General features: G+C 40.7%; 1 protein-coding gene across 2 annotated transcripts in view; it reads left to right on the top strand.

Annotated features, from left to right (window-relative positions):
• The window catches only part of PLEKHA8 (pleckstrin homology domain containing A8), a 40,977-nt gene that overhangs the window by 3,586 nt on the left and 17,578 nt on the right, over positions 1–19,813 (top strand). The window contains exons 2-7 of one of the 2 annotated variants that reach the window (XM_067470238.1): positions 8,205–8,321; positions 9,107–9,262; positions 11,172–11,263; positions 14,604–14,762; positions 17,413–17,453; positions 18,565–18,650. In XM_067470238.1, coding sequence (XP_067326339.1) covers positions 8,205–8,321; positions 9,107–9,262; positions 11,172–11,263; positions 14,604–14,762; positions 17,413–17,453; positions 18,565–18,650 — 651 coding nt within the window. Of the gene's footprint in view, positions 1–8,204; positions 8,322–9,106; positions 9,263–11,171; positions 11,264–14,603; positions 14,763–17,412; positions 17,454–18,564; positions 18,681–19,813 lie in introns of both variants that reach the window. The other variant, XM_060782000.2, reaches the window with a different exon arrangement.

The following is a 19,813-nucleotide window of genomic DNA, read 5'->3' as shown; positions in this document are numbered from 1 at the left end:
CACTCCTTTGTGTGTCAAGCACATTCTGTGTTATGGCAGCTATGCCTTAGGAGATCAGACTGCAATAGAAAGAATCACTAGAGGCTTAGGACTTTGACTTAAAACAGATTAGTTTAGCCGTATCAAAAAGAACAAGAAAAATCACCAACCAGCTGCCCTTTAGGATTATGAATATTTATCGCCCACTTCTTAAACTAGTGCCCTCCAGATGTGCTGTCCTACAAATTCCAGACATTTGGAGGGCATCAGGTTGAAGAAGGCGGGCAAACCGCAGGGCAGCTTGATCTTTGTTATATGCCAATCCACACACTATAAATCGCCACTTGTCTTGCATGAGTAAATCTGCAAATATAGCTTTCTTCCAATAGATTGTATTAGGTTTAAATAGCTATGAACCAAATAGCTTGTCTTAAAAGTAAACTTTAAGACCTAGCAATTTAAAATCTACTACTACTTGAACCTAATATCCTACCTCAACCCTGTATCAACCCTGTTCCCCAATGTCAGCATTCCTCCCTTGGGGTCTGCTTATTGTGTTACTGGTGGACTGGGAGGACAATAGAGGGTGGAACGGGTGGGGGGATCCTGGAATTAACACACCAGGAATAGGAAAGAATTGGACTGAGACTGAGTGGCAAAAGTATATAATCTGGTACAAGTCATGGGTTGAAACTACGAATTCTAAGTGCAATATGGTAGAAGAAGGGTATTCCACTGGCCGGGGGGCCCCCATAGAGCCCGTGACGGGGAGGGGGAGATACGGGAAAGGGAGACCACCAATTCGGCTAATTCGGCCTAGAAATAGTAAAAATTTTACAGCCCAAATTCGGCCTAGGGAAAGAAGGAAAAAAAACTTAATTACTTGTAATCGGTCTCCTGACTTGGTAAGTGGGTGTACCCAGGTTGGCAGTCCCTCTGGGTTGAAGATGGTGCTGCTGAACGCCAGATCTGTCAATGGCAAAACATCTTTCATCCAAGATCTAATCTTGGAGGAACGGGCAGATCTGGCGTGCATTACAGAGACCTGGCTGGATGAAGCTGGAGGAGTTAATTTGACCCAGCTTTGTCCGCCAGGATTCTCTGTACAGCACCAGTCGAGACCTGGAGGGCGGGGAGGCGGAGTTGCGGTGGTCTATAAAAATTCTATCCCTCTGACCAGAGGCCCCATTCCACAGTCAACCAATTTCGAGTGTGTCCACCTGAGGGTGGGCGACCGGGACAGAATAGGGATTCTGTTAGCGTACCGCCCACCTCGCTGCACTACGGTCTCCCTACCTGAGCTAGCGGGGGTGGTCTCGAGCCTGGCATTGGAGTCTCAACGGCTTCTTGTGCTGGGGGACTTCAATGTACATGCCGAGACTTCCCTAGGAGGAGCGGCTCAGGACTTCATGTCATCCATGGCAACCATGGGGCTGTCCCAACAAGTATCTGGCCCCACCCACTGTGCGGGACACACATTAGATTTGGTTTTCTGTCAGGGATGGGAGCAAGGTGGCGGTGTTGAGGAGTTATCCACCTCTCCGTTGCCATGGACCGACCACTATCTGGTCAGATTTAGACTCACCACACCTTCCAACCTCTGCAGAGGTGGGGGACCCATTAAGATGGTCCGCCCCAGGAGGCTTATGGATCCGAACGGATTCCTGACGGCTCTTGGGGATTTTCCTGCCACCTCGGTTGGTGATTCTGTTGAAGCCCTGGTGTCTCTCTGGAATGGGGAGATGACTAGGGCCATAAACACGATTGCTCCGGAACGTCCCCTCTCAAGTAGCCGAGCTAAACCAGCACCTTGGTTCAACGAGGAGCTGGCAGCGATGAAGCGAAGGAAGAGGAGACTAGAGCGCGTGTGGCGTTCGGACCTGAGCGAGTTAAATCGAACACGGTTTGTTGCCCTATTAAGGGCATATGCCGTGGCAATAAAGGCGGCAAAGAAAGCTTTCTTTGCGGCCAATATTGCGTCCGCAAAGAACCGTCCGGCGGAGTTGTTTCGAGTTGTCAGAGGGCTATTGAACCCCACCACTCCGGATGGGAACCCTGACAACTCGACGGCCCGCTGTGAAGCATTTGCTCGGTTCTTTGCGGACAAAGTCGCTTTGATCCGCTCTGGCCTGGATACCACGTTAACGGCAGTCTCTGAGGATGTAACACGAGCATCTGCTTGTCCGATTTTGATGGATTCATTTCAATTGGTGAAACCCGAGGATGTGGACAAGATACTTGGAGGAATGAGAGCTACCACATGCATCCTAGACCCCTGCCCATCCTGGCTTCTAAAGGAGGCCAGAGGGGGATTGGCCGAGTGGGTGGAGGTGGTGGTTAATGCCTCCCTTCGGGAAGGCAATATTCCAGCCAGCTTAAAACAAGCTGTAATAAAACCGCTGTTGAAAAAACCATCACTAGACCCCACTCAATTCGTCAACTATCGGCCTGTTTCCAATCTTCCCTTTTTGAGCAAAGTCCTGGAACGTGTGGTGGCCTCACAACTCCAGGTATTCTTGGTAGACACTGATTATCTGGATCCGGCACAGTCTGGCTTTAGGCCGGGACATGGTACCGAGACAGCCCTGGTCGCCTTAGTGGATGATCTCCGCAGAGAGCTCGACAGGGGGAGTGTGTCCCTGTTGGTCCTGCTGGATCTCTCAGCGGCCTTCGATACCGTCAACCACGGTATCCTTCTGGGACGCCTCGCGGGAATGGGCCTTGGTGGCACTGTTTTACAGTGGCTCGGGTCCTTCCTAGAGGGTCGTACCCAGAAGGTGTTGATGGGGGACAGCTGCTCGTCCTCACAACCTTTGTCTTGTGGGGTCCCGCAGGGTTCAATACTGTCCCCCATGTTGTTTAACATCTACATGAAGCCGTTGGGAGAGATCATCCGGAGTTTCGGGGTGCGGTGTTATCTGTACGCAGATGATGTCCAACTCTGTCACTCCTTTCCACCTACTTCTAAGGAGGCTGTTCAGGTCCTGAACCGGTGCTTGGCTGCTGTGTCGGACTGGATGAGGGTGAACAAATTGAAGTTGAATCCAGACAAGACAGAGGCACTCCTGGTCAGTCGAAAGGCCGAACGGGGCATAGGGTTACAGCCTGTGTTGGACGGGGTTACACTCCCCCTGAAGACGCAGGTTCGCAGCTTGGGTGTGACCCTGGATTCATCGCTGAGCCTGGAGCCTCAGGTCTCAGCGGTGGCCAGGGGAGCATTTGCACAGCTTCGGCTCGTGCGCCAGCTGCGCCCGTACCTCGGGAAGTCGGACTTGGCCACGGTAGTCCACGCTCTGGTCACATCCCGCATAGATTACTGCAACGCGCTCTACGTGGGGCTGCCCTTGAAGACTGCCCGGAAGCTCCAGATGGTCCAGCGCTCGGCAGCCAGGTTGCTAACAGGAGCAGCTCTCAGGGAGCATACCACTCCTCTGTTGAGCCAGCTCCACTGGCTGCCAATTCCCTACCGGGCACAATTCAAGGTGCTGGCATTAGCCTACAAAGCCCTAAACGGTTCCGGCCCCACCTACCTCTCCGAACGCATCTCCTCCTATGAACCGACACGGACATTAAGATCGTCCGGGGAGGCCCTGCTCTCGGTTCCGCCTGCGTCACAGGCACGGTTGGCGGGAACGAGAGACAGGGCCTTCTCGGTGGTGGCCCCTCGGTTATGGAATGCCCTACCAAGCGACATCAGACAGGCCCCTTCGTTGCTGGCATTTAGGAAGAAGCTCAAAACCTGGCTTTTTGAGCAAGCGTTTGGCTAATCAGCGCAATTGTACACAGAATGACGGTAAACTGAACATAGGAACGGTATAAGGATATGAGACTGGATCTTGGTTGCGATCGAGGCACTGTATGAATGGTTGTGTGTTTGTTATTGGGTATGCTGTGTTTTAATTGTTATTGTTGTGGTAATTAATATTGTGTAAACCGCATTGAGTCACCTATTATAGGTTGAGAAACGCGGTATAGAAATAAAGCAAATAAATAAATAAATAAATAAACTTTATAAAAAGTACTGTACAGTTGTTGCTTACAGCATAGGGCTAATAATATACTTTATTTATTAATATACTTTATTTATATTCCACCCTATCTCCCCGAGGGGACCCAGGGCGGATTACAGTACACATATATGGCAAATATTCAGTGGCATTGTGCAATTAACAAAGACAGATAATGCATAAACAGAGGTAAAGGCTTCCCATCTTTTTCCATCTCCGTCATCTGGAGACTCCAGCCATAGGGTTGGGCGGCGGGGTTGCTGTTTCTCTATCTTCCATGCCGAGGAGCTTTGTTGTCCTTAGATGCTCTCCCAATTGAATCGTCAGCATGTTTGCATGGGCGCCTTTTTAAAATTACCTCCCTGCCAAAACGGTACCTATTTATCTACTCACATTGCTGTTTTCGAACTGCTAGGTGAGCAGAAGCTGGCCTGACGGTTGGGAGCTCACCCCAACCCGGGCTTGAACTGTTGACCTTTGATTTTCTGCAGCTGGCGGTTTCTGAAGCTGGCAGTTTAACCCACTGTGCTAAAGTTATGCATGACTGCTTCGAAGCAACCCCTAAACAGTACCATTTACTCCCAATAAATGTATATAGATTTTAAATTTTATACCTGAGGAGTGTACAGTTAGTTGTGTTTTTTGTTTATTGTATTTACCTAAAGGAATTACATTAAGCTAATCTGTATCTTTTCGAAATGTGGTTTATGAATGATATTGTTTTTAATTAGAAGTTGAGTATCCCTTATCCAAAGCACTTGGAACTGTGTTTTATATTGCTGATTATTTCAGATTTCAGAATATTTGCATTTACTTGGATATCTTGGAGATGAGGCCCAAGTTTAAATATGAAATTCATTTGTTTCATTTATATCCCATGCACATAGGTCCTTGTATGCTCAACATTGTTAATATTTCTGTGCATGAAACAATGTTTGTGTACATTGAACCATCAAAAGGCAAAGGCATTGCTGTCTCAGATTTTGGAGTATTTTAGATTTTGTATTATTGGATAAGAGATACTCAATCTGTATTAAAATATTGATAAGCCATTTTTCATACAGATGTTAGGGTGATATAAATGATATTTAAAAACATAAAATAATCAAGAAATTAAATATCCATTCACAGGCACAAGTCTATGTAAAGAAGACAGTGAATGAATTAGACATTTGTGGATGTTGCTACAAACTTTTCCTTGACAGTGACATTCTCTCTCTCATACACGCCACTTTTTAAACTGGCTCTAGTCCAATAATGTTTCATCATTATAGAATCTTAGATTCATAGAGTTGGAAGAGACCTCATGGGCCATCCAGTCCAACCCCCTGCTATGAAGCAGGAAAATCTCATTCAAAGCACCCCCGACAGATGGCCATCCAGCCTCTGTTTAAAAGCCTCCAAAGAAGGAGCCTCCACCACACTCTGGGGCAGAGAGTTCCAGTGCTGAACAGCTCTCACAGTCAGGAAGTTCTTCCTAATGTTCAGATGGAATCTCCTTTCCTGTAGTTTGAAGCCATTGTTTCGCGTCCTAGTCTCCAGGGCAGCAGAAAACAAGCTTGCTCCCTTCTCCCTATGACTTCCCTGGGTAGCATGACTTTCCTGGACCTAGACACTATGTTCCTATAGTAGCAGTATGATCATCCGGTTTAGACATAAGGTTTGCTTATGTGAATGGGTAGTTTGGAAAGAAGAATCATGCCAATAGATTAATAAGACACAATGTTTGGCAATTGTTCCATAGCCGTGCTGTGAAATGTCACACAACCAAATGATCTCATAGTCCTGCTTCTTTATTTCTGTACTATATGTAACTCTATTTGAATCTTGAGTAAATATACTTTGTTCTGGAGATATATTTACATAGTAAACTGAATACAAGCTTACCAAGAATGACTTCAGGAATTCTCGACAATGAAAAGTGACAGAACCAGGGAGGCGTGGCAGTTTCTGTTTCACTGCCATGTAAAACACATAAAGAAAAAGAATGAATCAGAATGAGGTGTTGCTTAACCATAGGACAACATTTGGCTTACTTTTAGCCCAGGCCAATAGAAAAACAGAGCTTGGAGGAAGTTGCCATTTTGGACTGCACTTCCCAGAATCATCAACTTACTTGTCCATTATAGGTGTTCTCATACAGAAAAGGAACTTTTACAAGATCTATAAATTATCTTGACACAACATGGACTATTTCAATGCCGGAATTTACACATATGTGTGCACACCTGTGGCAAAAATCCTGGGACCAACAGGTCTATATCTGGACATCTTCTCAAGTCCCTGGGTTTTTTTGCCCCTGACTAAAGTGCGCAATTTGGTGCTGTCTGGAACCGCCCTCAATCCTATCCGTGTTTCCTCAGAAGTAGGGTCCCTTCAATCTAGTAGGGCTTAATCCCAAGGAAGGGTGCATAGGATTGTGCCAGAAAAAGTTCCCTGAGCCACACATTAAGCTGAGGTAGTGCTATAGGGATACAAACTTGTCTAGACTGCAGTCTTATAGGCACCTTCCTTGAAATCTTATTATATAATTGAGTCTTCAGATAGGCATACACAGGTTTGCACTTAATTGCTTTACCTGATCAAGATTCAAACAGCTGGTATATAATGAATGGCCAGTTGTTTCATATTGCAGGTGATGGATTGTGTTGCTATAATTTGCAGGTTATGTTATAGTAAAAGTTAAAGGTTTCCCCTGACATTAAGTCTAGTTGTGTCTGACTCTAGAGGGTGGTGCTCATCTCCATTTCTAAGCCAAAGAGCCAGCGATGCCCGTAGACACCTCCAAGGTATTGTGGCCAGCATGACTGCATGGAGTGCCATTACGTTCCTGCAGAAGCGATACCTATTGATCTACTCACATTTGTATGCTTTCGAACAGCTAGGTTGGCAGAAGCTGGGACTAACAGCAGAAGCTCACCCCACTCTCTAGATTCGAACCGCCAACTTTTCAATCAGCAAGTTCAGCAGCCCAGCTGTTTAACCCACTGTGCCACCAGGGGTAGTAGGTTTATATTATAGTAGTTTATTATATATTATATATTGAGTCATCGACAGGCTGAGAAAGGCGCTATGCAAATACAGTAAAATAAATAAATAAATAAATTTATGTATAGATTTCCTGCCATATACAGAATTCCTTTTCATGGTGTCCTGTGAATCATATTTTGATTCATGCTTTTTCTTTTACCTAATCTTTCATTTCCTAGTTTTGTCATTACTAGGGTTTGGAGTGTGCATGATGGTCAGTACAGAGTTTTGCATCCCCTGACATGCTAATAAGTTTCATTCAGTTCTTCGAATAAATAACCCTAACCTTCTATATTGGCAAATTGGCTATTCTATGACTTTTGTACTTTCACAAACTACCACCTGAGGAAGATTCTATGCCAGGGGTTCTCAAACGTTTTGAACAGAGGGCCAGGTCACAGTCCCTCAAACAGTTGAAGGGCCGGATTATGATTTGAAAAAAAATGAATGAATTCCTATGTATACTGCACATATCTTATTTGTATTGCAAAAACACTTAAAAATACAATAATTAAAATGAAGAACAGTTTAAACAAATATAAACTTATTAGTATTTGAGTGGGAAGTGTGGGCCTGCTTTTGGCTGATGAGATAGAGTTGTTGTTGTTGTTGTTGTGTGCTTTCAAGTTGTTTCAGACTTAGGTTGACCCTGAGTGAGGGCCGGGTAAATGACCTTGGAGGGCCGTATCTGGCCCCCGGGCCTTAGTTTGAGGAGCCCTGCTCTATATAGTCGAAACCGGTCGTTTAAAAACTTTGGGGTTAAAAAAGACTCACAAACTTTGATGCATAGGATTGGATTTACAATCGGTGATTTATATAGTCCTCCATGTGGTATTGGACTCACAAACCTTGTTTTAAGTAAGATGCCTTCTATGAATATGTTTGTAATACATTGATCATATCCCTTTGGATCCTACTTTAGGAATCATCTGTTTTTCCCATGTAGGAAGATTTTGGTTAAGAGTGTTGTATTTTGAATCATTGTTAAGTATACTTTCAACTTCGACAAGCTTTGTTTGTATGTTGAATGTTTCATGACTATAGCATATATATGAAAAACATTCTTATGGTACATATTATTGGATTATATTTTTGTTTATAGTGGCCTCTTGCCTGTGTACTTCGGGGAATCCTTTCTTTGTATTGGAAGGGGCCTATGTCATCCAGCTGTGTTCTTTTTCTTTCCAGGCTGGCAGCCTCGGTGGTTCCTTCTTGCAGGAGGCGTGTTATCCTACTATGACTCACGGGAAGATGCTTGGAAAGGCTGTAAGGGAAGCATCCAAATGGCAGTATGTGAAATTCAAGGTAACTGAAAAAGTCAAGAACTTGTAGTGTGACTTTTCTTTCTTTGTAGGATCCAAACATTGGAAAGTCACTTTTAAATATAATATTCTATTGATAGATACAGTAGGTTGATTTCATGCAGTACAACAATATGATCTCATTACCCATAACTTTTAAAAAGTAAGCCGTTATCACTGTTCATTAAAATTAAAATGTTTTTTTAAAGTATCTTTTTAAATTGCTGGGATGGTTAAAATAATTTGCTGTGGCCTCAGTCTGGTTCTTTCCTTCTCTACCTCTTTCCTTCTTCCCCCCTTTTCTGTCCCTTCTACTTTCTCTTCTTCCTTCCTTCTCTACCTCTTACTTTCCTTCCTTCCTTCCTTCCTTCCTTCCTTCCTTCCTTCCACTCTTCTCTCCATCCTTCCCTATGCCTTTCTTCCCTTCCTTCAGTCTTTCTATCCTTCCTTCCTTCCTTCCTTCCTTCCTTCCTTCCTTCCCTCCCTCCCTCCCTCCCTCCCTCCCTCCCTCCCTCCCTCCAGGGAAGTCATTTTTGTGCATGTGCTGTAACATCTTCTTTGCTTTTTGTGTGTTTTTAAGTCCTTACCACTTTGTTTTTTGGTGTTTTTTGAATGATGGCCACTTGTTGGGTTGGTAGGTATCTTATGGCCAAATTTGGAGTCATTTTATCTAGTGGTTTTTGACTTATGTTAATCTCACAAACGAACATTACATTTTTATTTATATATATTAGGCCATATATGCCTCGATGATTCCTTAGGTTTTCAGTCAAACTCTGTTGATCTCAGTTCACCCAACAGATAACACACGAGTGGATTTGATTATCCCTGGAGAACAGTGCTTCTATCTGAAATCCAAAAATGCAGCTGATAGACAAAAGTGGTTGGTTGCCCTAGGAACTGCCAAGGCCTGTCTGACGGACATCCGGACCCTCAAAGAAAAAGGCAAGCAGTCTTCATTCCACACTGTAATTCTCAGTTTCTTGTGAAACAACATTTTTAATTTGGTATTTTCAGATTTTTTGTCAGTTATGAAAACGGAATAGGAAACATGTACATTTGACCCTCTGTATCAATGGATTTTATATCCTCAGATTCAACAAGCCACGGATTTGAGAGTATTAAAAGAAAACCCAAAGGCAACTCTTGAACAAACCCTAGTAGATACCAAGAGCCTACTCTAGTATCACTCAATTAATATCTATGGAACTTCCTTAAACACTTTGGTTCTTTCTAATAGTAATGATTTAGCCATGATATATTATGGTGGTCATATCATATTGATAATAAAAATGATAGACTTTATTCATTCATTAGTTAATTACTGTATATACTCGAGTTTTTCAACCCTTTTAAAGGCGGAAAACTCCCCCCCCCCCCCCCCCCCGGCTTATACTCGAGTCAAGGTTATTTATTATTTTACTCTGTTATTCTTGTTATTTTCATTGCATGTATTATTTTACTCTACTTATTATTATTATTACATTTATTATTTTTTCTCTGTTATTGTCATTATTGCATTTATTATTTTATTCTATTTATTATTTTTATTATGACATGTATTATTTTACTCTTATTATTACATTTATTATTACTCTATTATTATTACTACATTTATGATTACTCTATTATTATTACATTTATTATTTTACTCTATTATTACTACATTTATTATTACTCTAATATTACTACATTTATTATTACTCTATTTATTATCATTACATTTATTATTTTACTCTATTATTATTGGAAGGTTACATAAGCACATTTACATTGAAGAAGGTTAGAATAAGGGTTTATCCAGAGTTCGACAGTCTTATCTTAAATTACAGTTTTATGGCAATATTCAAAAACATTTAACCTACTGATTAATGTAATGTTATTGGTATCTATTTTTTATTTTGAAATTTACCAGTAGCTACTGCATTTCCCACCCTCAGCTTATACTCAAGTCAATAAGTTTTCCCGTTTTTTGTGGTAAAAATAGGTGCCTCGGCTTATATTCGGGTTGGCTCATACTCGAGTATATAAATATTAAAACAATGGTTACATATTTACAGCATAAAGTATAGTTAGCCTTTTTAAAAAGTTAACATGCATTTTGACCTGAACGACTTAAGCCAAATTGAAACCTTTTTCATTTTTTAAAATTACATTTATATCTTTATATCCATCTCCCTCCTCCCCATGTTATCCTTCATGGCTGAGTGGAGATGTGAACTTCAGTCTCTCCAGTTCTTCTGTGTCATTTTAAGGACCACATGAAACAGAATAAATCCATATTTTACTAATCTTTTTAGGTAATGAAAGTGGGGGGAGTATAATTTGTTTACCATATTCAGTTAGATAATATGAAAGTAATAGCACTTTTTATAAAAGTGTATTCCATCATACTTTATCACTCCAGAATCCTTCTGATAAGTTTCAGGTAATTCATTGTTAGCAGTGTATAGGTGAGTGAAGTCTATATTTAAACAAGCAAACAAACAAAAAATCAAACATTTTTTTTCCATTCCAGCATAAACCATTCTTTCTCTTTTTTAAAAAGTTGCACATTGTTCTAGAGTCAGAAGTTAATTTAATACATTAAATCACAAGGAAACTTGATGATATGTTAGTTTTCCCTATTTCATGTTTTCCCTTTCATATTCATTTTCTAAAATGTCATTTAACACATAAACTTTACAAGTAAATAACCAACACTGAATACATTGCATACTTGGATTAACAGCTATTTAATTGTATGGGTTTAATATAGACTGAATTATAATAAAATAGTGGAACTTTCATCCATTGTAATAGATTGTTTTGACCAGATGCATCTGACCTTTTTTTTTTTTTGGTTTTAATGCAGAGTTTTCAGAAAACACGGATGCCTTGAAAACGAAAATGGCAGAACTTCGGTTGTATTGTGACCTCCTCGTTCAGCAAGCAGAAAAAACAAAGGTAAGTGCATTATATAATGTATCAGAAGCTGGGGACATGTGGTGTACAAATATTGTCAAAGGTGCTACAACTGAGGTAATAATATTATTTTTCGTGTCAGGAGCGACTTGCGAAACGGCAAGTCGCTTCTGGTGTGATAGAATTGGCTGGATGTTTTACCATCCTGTGGGAGGCTACTCTCATATCCCCGTATGGGAAGATGGAGCTGACAGACAGGAGCTCACCCTGCTCCCCAGATTTGAACCGCCAACCTTTCAGTCAGCAGTCCTGCTGGCACAAAGGTTTAACCCATTGCACCACCTGGGGCTCCTAATAATAATAATAATAATAATAATAATAGCCCACCACCCCAAAGAGACTCGGGGCAGCTAACAAAGCACTCCAAAGTACCGCACATAAAATAAAAACAATTTCATAGACATCAAAGTGATAAAAACATGAGCAGACATCCATAAAATGTCATAATAAAATTAAAATTCCAAATTCATAAAATGCAGTCATAACTGTGCATAAAACTGATTGTTTTCTATTAATGAACCCAGTGTCGAATCTACTCAAGGTCAAAGAGTTGTTTTAAAAGCCTTGTTTTTAGATTGGATCAGAAAGCTTGAAGAGGGGGCTAACCTAATCTCTCTAGGGAGGGCATTCCAGAGCTGGGGGTACACCACCAAGAAGGCTCTCTCATCCCCACCAATTGTACTTGGGACGGTGGTGGGACCAAGAGAAGGGCCTCCCTGGCAGATCTTAGAGCCCCGGGCTGGTTCATAGAAGGAGGTACTTGTGTATATCAATTCTCCAAAAAATAAAACTCACAAATGGGCAGAGAGTTGAATATAATTTTCAATGAGGGCAAGAGTGACAGCAATCCCATGAGACTAGCTTATAAGGGGACAATTTTCATGATATCATTAACATTATGTGATTTGTCAGAGTTTTCTTTTTGGAAATGCCTTTTGTGGAAAGTTAACGTGTTGCATGTGAGGGGTAAAGATGCGGGGATGCGGTGCAAAATGAGATCATTACCGCTCCAGGTGAAAATAAAATGAACATTTCCTCCAGTCCCCAGACATCTAACATTGCAGAGAATGAGACAATGAAAATCGTTCATGCCTAGGACTCTTACATTTGCTGTGTTCGCATTCCCTTTGTAAGTTTCCTATTCCTGTTTATTGGAAGCATAAACTCTCTTTCTCAATGTTCAACTGAAGTTTAAGTTACCACAATAATGCAAATATGAAGATTATGGAAGAATTGCGATTGAGGTCAGAAATCTTGTAGAGAGCAGTGCTCTACCTGGACACAACATATTATTTGAGAACACAGAAATGCTGGGGCACTCAAACAACCACCATGTCAGACTACACAGAGAAGCCATTAAAATCCACAAGCATGTGGACAATTTCAATAGAAAGGAGGAAACCATGAAAATGAATAACATCTGGCTACCAGTATTTAAAAAAAACTCTAAAATCAGGACAGGAAATAAAGAAGAACACTAAAAAAAAAACAGGGGAAATCTAGATAAGAATCAATCAGGGCCAGCTAACACCTCCCAACAAAGGATTCCTCAGGCAGCAACCAGCCAGGCTTTGAAGCTGCAAGGCCACTCAGTGCTAATCAAGGTAGCCAATTGCAACATTCACACTTTCCTTAAACAGACAAGCGCTTTTTTCTCTCACTCTGGACATTCCACAGATATATAAACCTTGCTTGCGTAGTTTCCAACAGACCTTGCAACCTCTGGGGATGCCTGCCATAGATGTGGATGAAACGTCAGGAGAGAATGCTTCTGGAACATGCCCCTACAGCCTGGAAAACTCACAGCAACCCAACAATGCTCTATATTGGCATCCTTGTAAAACTTAGCTTTAAAAGAGCTACCTGAGCTTATTCTTGCACTATTGAAAAGGCCCAACTCCTTCTGCCTCCACAATGCTAGGATAAGATCTCTGGGAATATAAAACAACAAGAACTGTTGAGTTATGAATGAATTATGTAGAGCAGACCTGTCTAGGCCTGTACATATTATGCGGTGATAGCTTCTCAGCTGCTTGCTATACTGCTGTGGATATGATGTGTTTTCACTTATTAGGGGCATTTAATTACATTTTATTGTATGGGTTAAGCATTCCTTATCTGGAAAGTGAAATCTGAAATAATTCGGAATCCAAAAATTTCCACACCAGTAGCTGAGATAGTGACAGTTTTGCTTTCTGATGGTTTAGTGTACTCAAACTTCATTTTATGAACAACATTATTCATATATTGTATATAAAATCATCTCCAGGCTGTGCATATATGAAACATAAATGAATTTCATGTTTAGACTTGAGTCCCATCTCCAAGATATCTCATTATGAACATATAATCAAAAATAAGTACAGGCAGGCCCCAAGTTACAAACATCCAACTTACAAACAACTCATAGTTAAGAATGGGGGTGATACAATAGGAAGTGAGAGAAATCTACTCCTAGGAAGGGAAATTCACTCTCGAAAGAGTTATCATGGGGAAAAGGTGTCTCCACTAAAGCTTTATCACCAATCCTTGTTTCCACGACAAGCCAGATTTCCCAAAATCCAATTATCACAGGGATAGAAAGTGAGATGAAATCATCTGAACAGGGGCACAGACAATAAAACGAACACCACAGGGGTATCAACCCTTTTCTATGCTATCTAAAGCTTAACATTTACACAATTTTGGTTGGAGTTACACTTTAAAAATGTACCTGTTCCGACTTACATACAAATTCAACTTAAGAACAAATCTTAAAAAACTATCTTGCTCATAACCTGGGGACTGCCAGTGTTCCAAAATCTGGAAAAAAAATCTTAAATACTTCTGGTTCCAAACATTTTGGATAAGGGATACTCAGCCTTTATTGTAATATTTATCATTTGCTATGGCTTTTTGCTAAAGTAATCAAATTTTAAATGAATTGCTGTATTATTCTAAAACATAGTAGGGCTTTTCTCCAACAATTACAATTCAGAGGAGTAAGATTTTCTTCTGTGACAAAGTAGTTCATGGGTAGGGCTGACAGCCATTCAAACGTTCTACATCATTGTTTACTTTTTTTGTGAAAGAGTGAACCTTGACATAATTTGAGAAGTTGACTTGCTCTTTCCTGTTGCTCAATTAAATGTAAAGTTTAATTGAGCAACTTAAATAAATCCCACTAATGAAATGTTTGGTTGTTACTAACATGAGACCAAGAAACAAGACAAGTAGGTCCTCCAGGAAAGTTGTTCATTTCTATAGGTTTGACTTTTATCCGTGATTTCCTCTTTACATGGATTCGATGGTTATACTGCAAATATTTTCTCCACTTTTGCAGAATGGAGTCGATACGGGAGCACTGTTGAGAACCACCTGTACTACATTCCTGAAGACCCTTGATGAATGTATGCAAATTGCAAATGTGGCCTTCTCTTCTGAGCTGCTTTATCAGCCACCCTCTGGATCTTCACATTCATCTTTCTACAAATTAAACAAGGTAATCGCAGGCAGCCTTTGAAGCTGCATTATAGGCATCCTTTGCATGAGTGGGCCAGCTGGTTTGCAAGAAGATCTGTTTCAGAAGATATCATTAACTGGCAGACAAAGCTGCTAGATTGCTTCTTTGCATTGCATTCAATTTGGGGAACAACATTTTTTAAATAAAAAGTATATATGAAATGGAGGGACCTTGAGCAGTAAGTGACAGACATCCAACATTCAAGCCATATATGAAATATCCTCTAGAAATACAGATTTAATAAAAGTGTGAACATTTGATTAAAAGACATTGCAGTTTTGACAGAGATTTTAAAATAAATTCTTTACTGCTGTGTTAAGATATATTCCACAGGGGTTTCTTTTCCTCTTACTGTTTCCCAGGTACTTGGGAAAATTGTTCATTCATGGGTTGTGTGCTAGTATGGATTTTCGTGCTGTGTAAGTAGATGGCTGCATAATTATGTTGGATTTGTGCAACTGATTGTACAACAAGAACCACATGCCTATGCAAAGTGGGCAATTAACTCCCCAGCAATCTAAAGAAAAGTGTATGAGAGGGATTGCAAAACTGTTGGGTGGAATACTCTGATAAAGTGTAATTATTTGTGCAATTACATATCATAGTTTCACACACATACACCCCCCCCCCACACAAAAACAAATACAAACTTTCAAACAAGAATCCCACAATGTCCCACCCCATTATCCCTCCCCACCAACACGAACAAACACTTCTATTTAAAATGGAATAAACAAAAATAAATGAATAAAATAATAAAAATACACACACACAAAGTACACACATTTAAACAACTGACTCTCTCCCCCCTTTAAACAAAGGCAACTATCAAACTATTACATATACTTCTTGTTCTACATAATTGTTGCATGCTGCCAGTTGCAAGGCAATGCCTTAAATCGCAAAATAATTTCCTAAGATCTACACAGATACTCACAGGAACATTCCAGCAACTGAGAGTCCAAAAGTGGCAGCTTAAAACCCAGAACCTAAATCAGTGGCTGTATCGGATGTGAAACTTCCTCCTGGGCACACAGAAGACTGGGTGACTTGGAAGGTGCTGAACAGACTGCACTCTGGCACCACAATATGCAGAGCCAATCTTAAGAAATGGGGTTACAAAAGTGGAGTCCATGACATGTGAGTGTGGAGAAGAACAAACCGCAGACCACCTACTACAATGCAGCCTTAGCCTGCCACATGCACAATAGAGGACTTTCTTACAGCAACACCAGAGGCGCTTCAAGTGGCCAGCTACTAGTCAAAGGACATTTAGTATAATGCCAAGTTTTTAACTTTGTTTGTGTTTTTAAATACATTACAAATGTATCCTCAATTGGCTTCTGACACAATAAATAAATGCATAATTGTATTTCAGCTTCCACTACGTATAAAACAACATATTTGAAGTTGAAATATAACGTCGAGTACTAATCATATCAACAATTTATCTATTTTGGCTAGAATTCCAGTTCTTATAAATTTTAATAACTTCATTGCATTTTATGGTAATGTAGTTCCCTGATAAGACTTTGTCTTAAAGGTATAGTGAAAAGGATATTCTTCATTGATATAAACCTACATTCTCCTACATAAGGCCTTTTGAATGTATTGGAATCTCATAACCTTCAAGTAATGTAGGAGACTATCATATCTGGAAGGTCGCATAGACTGAGAATGTATAAACTGTAAATAATTTCACTGTGCCATCCTTTCTAAAACAGATACAATATGATCCCCATATCTGCAGGAGATATATTTTTGGATTTCGTGACTTCAGATAATAGTGAACCCTATTAAAACAAAGGACCCTGGGATAAGAACATCATAGGAGTATACTGGAGGATATAGGAAATGCCTGGCGGGGCATATTATAATAAACTAACATAATTAGTCCCAAACATAGAATCATAAAGTTGGAAGACACCTCGTGGGCCATCCAGTCCAACCTTCTGACAAGAAGCAGGAAAATCGCACTCAAAGAACCCCTGACAGATGGCCCCCCAGCTTCTGTTTTAAAACCTCCAAAGAAGGAGCCTCTACCACACTCTGGGGCAGAGAGTTCCAGTGCTGAACAGCTCTCACAATTAGGAAGTTCTTCCTAATGTTCAGATGGAATCTCCTTTCCTGTAATTTGAAGCCATTGTTCTGCATCCTAGTCCCCAGGGCAGCAGAAAACAAGCTTGCTCCCTTCTCCCTATCACTTCCCCTCATATATTTATACATGGCTATCATGTCTCCTCTCAGCCTTCTCTTCTGCAGGCTAAACATGCCCAGCTCTTTAAGCCACTCCTCATAGGGCTTATTCTCCAGACCCTTGAGAGTACACTATTATATCTGTTGGAACTTACCTATCCATTGACTTATCCTTCAACCTTTAATTCAGTGGGTTTTCTCTAGTAGGAATTAACCAATTTGATTCAGGCTACTTTTTTCAAGTGAGTATGATTTTTACTTCTGCTTAGATTTTTAAATGACTTACTACAGTGTTTTGCTTACTCTGCATTACTAGTGCTAATAAATCATGTCTTGGTTTTTTCCATATTCTTTGTCAGTGTCTTAGATAAGTTACAAAGCTCTAAGATATGTTTTCAACAATTAAATTGTTTTCTTTCTTTTTTTCTTACAGCTCAAACTTCCCAGCATATTTAGCCGCAGCGTAGCAGAAAGGTACAGCACACTTTTTCATCTGGTTAATAGTGTGGTTTCTCAGAGGCGGACTTTTTCATGGGCCTAGTCCTGTGACACTCCTAGGAAAGAATAGACAGAAGGCACACAAAGGATGTTGTTGTCGTGTATATCCTGTCAACATCTGAAGCTATCCAGATACTGTAATATTAAAATGATCTAGGGCTGATGTATATTACTGTACAGCAATGGAGGAACACAGGTTCTCAACTCCTGCTTTAAGAAGGAGTATCTTGGGTATCTGAAGGATATTAGAATTCCTGAATGGATGTCATGTTGCAGAAGTAGCAAGGGTCTTCTTCTAGGCCAGTGCTTCTTAAACTGTGGGTCCCTACCCGAAATGGTGTCTCCTATCCCCCAATGCTGGGGTCTCAAAAATTTAGCAACAGTAAAAGATTCCCGAATGCCACCCATTTACACAAATCTGTTAGCAACAACATGCAGTGTTTACAGTGGACTCTGCAGAAGATTCCTCAGCTGTATTCAACAAAAAGGAAAATCAGCCTGTTTAGCATGTCTTGCAAATGCTGATTTTACAAGCAAATGCTTGATTTGTATGCCTATTTTATATACTTATATACATGGGGTCACACTGAAATTTATTGGGAGGAAATGGGCAGCAAATGGAAAAGGTTTAAGAATCCCTGCTTTTGAAGATGGAACAATTCTATTGCTTCTTCTTTCTATAGATCATTATGATGGAGTAAAATCAAAACTCTGTGTATGGTGAACTTTTAAAAACATTGTCTCACTGAGAGGCTATTTGTTAAAGAAGAAAATGGCACTCACGACAGGTAGCCCTGAAGAGCTAGTTGCGTGGGATTTTTTCCTTTTTGAGGAAGCTCTGCCCCCACCACTAGATAAGAAAAGAAGACCATCTGTGCAGTTTCCAATCCCGTTAGTGATAGAAGTGCAGAAACCTAGTTTCGCTTGCATAATGCTCTTAGCTATATGAGAATGCCGGTCTATAAGAATGTACATTCCCATTCTAGAGAATATAAAAATGAAGTGTACACACCAACAGTATTCAACGAGAGTGTTTTCCTTGTTGAACAGTTGGGTTTTGTTTCTTTTTCGTTTTTTTTCTTCCTAGGCAGATGGAACTTAAAAATACTGAAAATGGATATATATATGCAAATGCCAACCTTCCTGAGAAAACCCCTGTACCCCTAAAAACTGGTGAGCAGGACCATGAAAAACATATTACAGGTAAACTACATGAATAATTGTTATCCAAAACTGAAAGGAAGAGATATAGTACCTGGGGTTGGCTTGCAACCATGTTCTTTGGAGATGATGGTCTGTGTCAGTTATTATTCTGTCTTAATTTAATGAGTTATCCAATACACCATATCTACTTGAGTCTAATGCTCTAATGCGACAGTGCCAAAATTGAGGTGTTCATTAGTTTTGATGGTGCATTAGAATTATGCATATGCCACTGGACAAGAGATCTTCTCTAGGAACAGGAGGGAGAGGTGGTATTGGCCATGAAAAGGCTAGCAGGAAGCTGGGGCCCTCCATCAGGACTAGTGGGAGGAATGCACCAACATTTTTGTGGCCACTACTGGCTTCTTACCAGCTTTTCCATGACCACTGCCACCTTATCACCAAGAGGGCACAGTTTTCCATCAGGTTTTCACAGCCAACACTGCTTTGCATTACATTTGACAGCAAATTCTTGTCCTATCATGCACACTTTTAAGATTTCATTCAGTGGTACATTTTACTCGAGTAAATATGGTAATTTGGCAAAAGATGAAAGAAGAGAGTTGCAGAATGAGGTGACAAAGTCTTATCTCTGATCTATTACTGTAAGTGCATTTTTATCTCCATGGTAGGCTAGTATATTTGATTCTCTTCCTGTCCTCAAGTTGCCTCACTTTTATCTGTGAAGTAAACAAGAGACTGGCCCAAGGGATCTAAACCGGTTTATGCATTCAATCTGATGTTGGGCCACTGGACTGGTTCCACCTTTCAGAAACTTTCATTCTGATCTACAACCTGTCTACCCCTGTCTTTCTCATCGGCACACTTTTCTGGTGGCTATCCAAGCCTTTCCTTTGCCCACCTTCTTTGGAGCTTCCTTATCCAGACCATAGCAATCGGTCTGCTGCCATAGAGAGTATGCTAAAGATGAAGAGACAGCTCTGAGGTCCAGCTATGAAGAGAGGCACCTAGAGGGGCACAGCATCCTTTGGAAGGTTCCTTTGATGCTGTTCTCTATGACTGGGTCTCTGAGTTCTTGGGAACATCTGCATGCATCCTGATTTTTGTCTAGATTTATTTGCCATGGCCCTGTAACTGTAGACCAGTGGTTCCCAACCTGTGGTTCATGGACC

The sequence above is a fragment of the Anolis sagrei genome, chromosome 6 (genome assembly GCF_037176765.1).
Source record: "Anolis sagrei isolate rAnoSag1 chromosome 6, rAnoSag1.mat, whole genome shotgun sequence".
NCBI classification, from domain to species: Eukaryota; Metazoa; Chordata; class Lepidosauria; order Squamata; family Dactyloidae; genus Anolis; species Anolis sagrei.
Note: the sequence above shows the minus strand (reverse complement) of the source record. Positions and strands in the feature narration are given on the sequence as shown.